We start from the raw sequence: 6,427 nt of genomic DNA, 5'->3' as shown, positions 1-6,427 counted from the left end.
GCCTTGGACTTTTCAAGTACGTTTTCCTTCGGCTTCTCATCCTCGCTTTCTTTGGCATCATATTCCTTCTTGTTACTCGTGACTACGAATGCATTCTCCTTGACATATTGCCGCTCTTCACTCACATTTGCCAAACTTTTGGGTTTTGTTTCCATCACAAAGCCGAGATTCTCGACCGTTTCTTTCTTTTCGGTCACGCTCTTGGTCTCCTTGTTAGATGGAACTTCGAAATCATCCTCAAGGTGCCTCCCCACAGCCAACGCGATTGAGTGATATGCCCCGTTATCCTTGATGCTCACCTCTTGTCGGATGGAACTTCCACTGGGCAAATGACTTTGGTTCCTACACTCCGAACACGGAACCTCATAAGTAAAATAAGTACACGAGGAAGAAGTTTTGTTACCTCGTGTGTGGACTTCTCTTTTATATAAGATAGTTTCGTCCTTTCGAGCATCAAGATTTTGCGCCTTCATTGGGTCTCCGGTATTGGAAAGGTTTTCGGGTATACGCGTTGGCGTTGGCGTTCGTTGGCACCCATTCTTTGACAGCTTCTTGTTCATTTGTCACTCTACTTGAATTGTCGTATGCACAAGATGTCTCAAGTCACGATATACGTGTGGGTTTACCTTTCTAGCGATTCGGTCTTTCAAGCCCTCTAGAAAGTGTGCCATGAGATCTTCTTCATTGTCGTCGATTCTCAAGTAAGCAAGGAGTTGTTCAAATTCTCCAAAATAGTCCTCAACCGTCTTGTCTCCCTGCACGATGTTGTCAAATCTATATTGTAATTCACGAAGACAATGTCGAGATACATACCTTTTTCGCATGAGGATTTTCATCTCCTTCCAAGTGGAAACCGGTTCATAATGTGCACGTCGTCGATTTCGTTCTTCTCGTTCCCACCACATGATGGCATCTTCGGCAAGATGGGCAGCCGCATAGTGAATCTTCCTTCTGTTCGTCAAGGAATAACATTCGAAATTGGCATCCATTTGGCGCTCCCACTCAAGATAGACCTCGGGCTCCTCCTTTCCAGTAAACACGAAAAGTTTGAACTTTGGATCAGCCTTCTCATCACGAGTTGGTCGACGATATTCTCGGTCATATGGATCCTTGAATCGGCCATCATCGAGGGGTTCATGGTGAGGCCTCTTTAGATTTTTTGGCATGGTTCTCTTCCCCTCACTTTGTTTGTTTAGCTCCCTAGCAGATTCCACGGGTTTGCTCACCTCCTCAAGTCGTGTGATACGATCTTGAATCTGCTGGATCATCCTATAAACCGAACTGTCACTGGATACGTTTGCCATCGATACTGAGAAAGCAGGCCACGGTATATGCAAGTAACAAAACGTGCAGCACTAAGTCCGAACAAATATAGCAGAAATGTTCAACGTGCAACAATGTCAGCTTCCGCCAAGATCTTCTTTACGAGATGTTGTTAGATCCGATGTCCTCATCATTCCCTCTCTCTTAAGAAGTTTTGTCCTCATCATTCCCTCTCTCTTCTCCGTGTTTTGCCCTCAAAACTTGATTACGAAATAAACCGAAATAAAAGATAGATCTCACCGGGGTTAGACGTCCGTTGGCTCGAGCAAGCTCTGATACCAAAATGATACACGCACCGGCTTCGGAGTTGTATAGAGATGGCCCAATTGCAATCACCGGCACTCGCGAAGGAGGCGCTCGAATTCACTCTTGGGAAATAGATGGAATCGAAGGGGAATTACGGGACGATGGCTCAATCACCGGCACTTCTATGAAGGCTCTCGAACTCAAGCCAAAGTCGAAACAAGGGTAAAATATAGATAATATTCGGACAAACCGAAAAGAAAACTCGGACACACCGAAGCTCGTCGTCGGACACACCAACGGAAAGATAGTTTGGAGAAAATTCTCAACAAACAAAGTCTCAAGCATAAGCTCGAATTTCATTCACCAAATCTGAGTTTTACATATGAAAAACACATATAAATAGTAGAAACTTCAACAACTCTTTTGTGATTAAATGCTAAACATGCAAGAGGGGTGGGAGCCTATGCATTTAATAAGGTAGGTGGGAAGAATATAGCTGTTGGAAAAGTTGCTTGCACTCCAAGAAGCTTCCCTTTTGTGTCTTGACTATTCTTGGCCGAAATTAAGGTTTGAGATGGAGAGGAGTTGAGTCTTGGCTGGTCCGATGAAGGTAAGCTTGCATTCTTCGACTCAAGGTTCGTTTTAAGGCATGAGACGAACATGTTTGACGTGTTGTCGAAGAGTACGTGCTTTGGCTCGAGTTAACGGTGGTTCGGGCCGAGAATAGAAGTGTGCATGCTTCGGATTTTGTACAGCCATTCATGACTCATCTCGGATGATGATCTCCTTGTGATCGGGTGGGACGTTATTCTCCGGTTGAGCTCCTAGCTCCATGCGATCCGGTTGAGCTCCATGTTTCGTAGGTTCCAAGCTTTCGTCCATGCTCCCGCTCCAAGCTATCATTAGCTCCATGCGTTCTTTTATCTCCAAGACATAGTTTGATGCATCGCTCGGGATTCCGAGGTCCTCATCACTGAGTGGGCATAGCGGATTGTCGGATGTTGCACCCATTAGATCTTTCCCGCAGAGCTTGAATAGCACCGTATAGCTATTTTCTCCCAAAAGTCTTGCAGTACATATGCTGATATAGTGAAAATGAGGGAGTGCTTCCCTTTGGAGACCTCCAGAATGTCAGCAAATTGGGCCATGCTCAACCGGACCCAATTCTTGTTTAGGCGAAACTCCATGTAAGCCTCGTCTATCGAGTTGTCCGCCGGGAAGTAGCACGAGTATGTGGCTAGAAACTCGTGGGTGATGCTTCTGAATGACGGTTCTACACTCTTGCTCAGTTGCCCCCAGTCGAGCTTCTCGAAGATATACTCCACATTGGCTTGAATCCCCAATTCCCGCATTGTGCTCTCACACATGAATTTGCTCGACCGTTGCTTAAGCTTGGAGAGATGTTTTGCTCGCATGTATGCCTCGTCGTGTCTGTCGATTTTGAGTAATCTCGGTGGTCCCTCGACGAGGACATTCTGCTTCGTATCCAAGATCGTCGTGATTGTTCCCGGCCTCATTTCTCTCCTTGGAGAGAATTCGCCCTCTTGCGATGATGAGGCGACGTCACTTGTTCGAGCTCTTTTTGGTGCCATCTGCAAGGGTATATTCGATATGGATCGGGGTATTGGGGTTAGGGCGAAGAAAGTCGAATGATTTTTCGCGGAACAGACAAAACGAGCGGGCCGCCTGTTCTCACAGGCGGTCGCTCGCTTTACGGGCGATCGCTCAATCGACCGCTGGGTGAACAGGCGATCGCTCGAAAAAACAAGCGACCGCTCACTGGTTCTGATCATCGATTCTTTTGGCCGGAAATCGAGATTTTCCGGCCGAAATCGAGCAATATCAAGCCTAATATCTATACCCATCAAAATGTTCGACCTATCCTTATCCTAAGCGCCCTAATGACATGATTTTGAGAGGGGGATTACCGATTCGAATGGAGGAGAACGAGAACGAGGGAGATCGAGCGAGTGGGGGCGTCGGGGTGTCGGAAAATCAGAGCGGCGGGGCAGCACGGTGTCAGACGGAGGCGGAAACAGGTGGAGGAGAGCGTGTAGGGTTTCGCCGGTAAGAGAGGAAGAGAGGAGAGTGCGGTGTGGGAAGTGGCGCTCCCTCTCGAAACCGAGTTAAAATTCGGATTTTTTGGGCAGGCGGTCGCTCGATTTCTCGAGCGATCGCTTGAGATCCGATTATTTATTTCTTTCGAAATGAAGCAGGCGGTCGCTCGAAATAACGAGCAACCGCTCGATGTGAACATCTAAACGAGCGGTCGCCCATAAAATGAGCGGCTCGCCTGTTTTTTCTGTACTCCGGCGCCCGACGTAGATTTTTCCCGTTTCTTACTCCCCCGATGAAAAGACTTAGTTCTATGAGAGTGGATTGGAGGATTTGGAGCCTTTCTAACGTAAACAAAAAGAAAATGACGAGGTTCGAAGAATTTATATCCCGGGGTTAACCGGGGTTGCTAGTTAAGGTCGTAGCTAGACCGAGATGGCGTTCAATCAATCAAAGAAAGGGAGAGTACAAAGGACCCTCCTCCCCGCTTGGTATTTCCTGGGTTGTATGGTTTGATCCTTTGGGTGTTTACCATGAACGAGCCGCCTTTCCCATTGTCGAGTTCCACCGTTCCATGCGAGGTGATGCTCTTTATGATGAATGGTCCCGACCATCTTGATTTCAGCTTACCTGGAAAAAGCTTTAGTCGATAATTAAATAAAAGCACGAAATCACCTTGTTGGAAGTTTCGGTTGAGGATATGGCGATCATGCCACTTCTTGGCCCGCTCCTTATAGATTCGTGCATTCTCGTATGCGTCCAAGCGAATTTCCTCCAAGTGGTGGAGCTCCAACATTCGTTTTTCGGCTGCGGACTTCCAATCATAATTCAGCGCCTTTATAGCCCAGTACGCCTTGTGTTCCAACTCAACCGGTAGATGGCAAGTTTTCCCATACACGAGTTGGAACGGGATCATCCCTATGGGCGTCTTGAATGCCATTCTATATGCCCAAACCGCGTCTTCGAGCTTCAAGGCCCAGCCTTTACTTGACTTAGCCACTATTTTCTCCAGTATTTGTTTGATCTCCCAGTTTGATACTTCCACCTGTCCACTCGTTTGTGGATGGTATGCAATTGCAACTCTATGATGGACACCATACTTTGTCAAAAGGGTTTGGATTACCTTATTAACAAAGTATGCACTGCCATCGCTTATCACCACTCTTGGCATTCCAAACCTTGGAAATATTATCCGTTTGAACATCCTTGTCACGGTGCTCGAGTCGTTCTTGGGACTTGCTAACACTTCTACCCACTTCGTGACATAATCCACTGCCACAAGGATGTATAGATTCCCGCAAGATGAGGGAAATGGTCCCATAAAGTCTATCCCCCAAACATCAAAGGGTTCTACCTCCAAGATGTAATTTTGCGGTGCTTCATTTCTCCGGGATATGTTGCCCGTCCTTTGACAAGCATCGCATGAGCTCACAAAAGTGTGGACGTCCTTGAACAATGTCAGCCAATCGAAGCCTGCTTGTAGGATCTTCGCTGCGGTCTTAGCTGAGGCGAAATGGCCAGCATAGTCCGAGGCATGGCAGTGATGTATGATCTGGTGTACTTCCTCCTCCGGGATACATCTCCGGTCTTTGCCTCTCTTAAACAAGAAAGGTTCATCCCAAAAGTAGTCTCTAACATCGTGAAAGAACTTTTTCTTCCCGTTGTAGCTTAACTCCGGGGGTACAACCTTGGCAACTAAATAGTTGACGTAATCCGCATACCAAGGGGTTATGTTCTTGATCTCCAAGGATAATATGTGTTCTTCCCTTAGTGAATCATCGATTGGTATAACTTCGGGTATCTCCAATCTCGATAGATGATCTGCCACTGTATTCTCCGTTCCTTTCCTATCGTGGATTTCTAGATCAAACTCTTGCAGAAGCAACACCCATCGGATCAGCCTTGGTTTAGCATCCTTCTTCGTGAGTAAGTACCTCAAGGCGGCGTGGTCCGTGTAGACGATGACTTTAGAACCCACCAAGTATGATCTAAATTTTTCGAAAGAAAATACTACAGCAAGGAGCTCTTTCTCCATGGTGGAGTAATTCATTTGAGCATCATCGAGCGTCCGACTTGCATAGTATATAGCGTAATGCTTCCCATCCTTCTTTTGTCCCAATACGGCTCCGACCGAAAAATCACTAGCATCACACATAAACTCAAAAGGAATGCTCCAATCCGGGGGTTGAATAATCGGGGGTGATACTAGCGCCTTCTTCAAAACTTCAAACACTTTGTGGCATTCCTCATTAAACTCAAATGGGATATCCTTGCCCAAGAGCGCAGTTAAAGGTCTCGCTATCTTCGAGAAGTCTTTGATAAACCTCCTATAAAACCCGGCGTGACCCAAGAAGCTTCGGATTCCTTTAACATTGGTCGGTGGTGGAAGCTTCTCAATCACTTCCACTTTCGCTCTATCCACTTCTATTCCCTTGTCCGAAATTCGATGACCAAGTACAATGCCCTCTTGCACCATGAAGTGGCATTTCTCCCAATTCAAAACCAGGTTCGCCTTGAGACACCTGTCTAACACTTGATGGAGATTGGTTAAACACGCATCAAAGGAGGGTCCATGGATAGAAAAATCGTCCATGAACACCTCCATAATATCTTCAATGACATCGGGGAAAATAGCCATCATGCATCTTTGAAAAGTTGCGGGGGCATTGCATAATCCAAATGGCATGCGTCTATATGCGAAAGTGCCGTAAGAGCATGTGAATGTTGTTTTCTCCTGGTCACTCGGATGGATAGGAATTTGGAAGAAACCGGAGTAACCATCGAGAAAACAAAAATAAGAATG

General features: G+C 46.4%; 1 protein-coding gene across 1 annotated transcript in view; it reads right to left on the bottom strand.

Annotated features, from left to right (window-relative positions):
- Positions 1 to 1,304, bottom strand: part of LOC104808468 — a 3,870-nt gene extending 2,566 nt beyond the window's left edge. The window contains exons 1-2 of the mRNA XM_010534146.1: positions 814 to 1,304; positions 21 to 342 (exon numbers count right to left, since the gene is read on the bottom strand). Coding sequence (XP_010532448.1) covers positions 21 to 342; positions 814 to 1,304 — 813 coding nt within the window. The remainder of the gene's footprint in view (positions 1 to 20; positions 343 to 813) is intronic.
- Positions 1,305 to 6,427: the final 5,123 nt, after the last annotated feature.

Source organism: Tarenaya hassleriana, unplaced genomic scaffold, assembly GCF_000463585.1.
Source record: "Tarenaya hassleriana unplaced genomic scaffold, ASM46358v1 Cleome147, whole genome shotgun sequence".
Taxonomy (NCBI): domain Eukaryota; kingdom Viridiplantae; phylum Streptophyta; class Magnoliopsida; order Brassicales; family Cleomaceae; genus Tarenaya; species Tarenaya hassleriana.
This window is presented reverse-complemented; position numbering and strand designations above follow the sequence as displayed.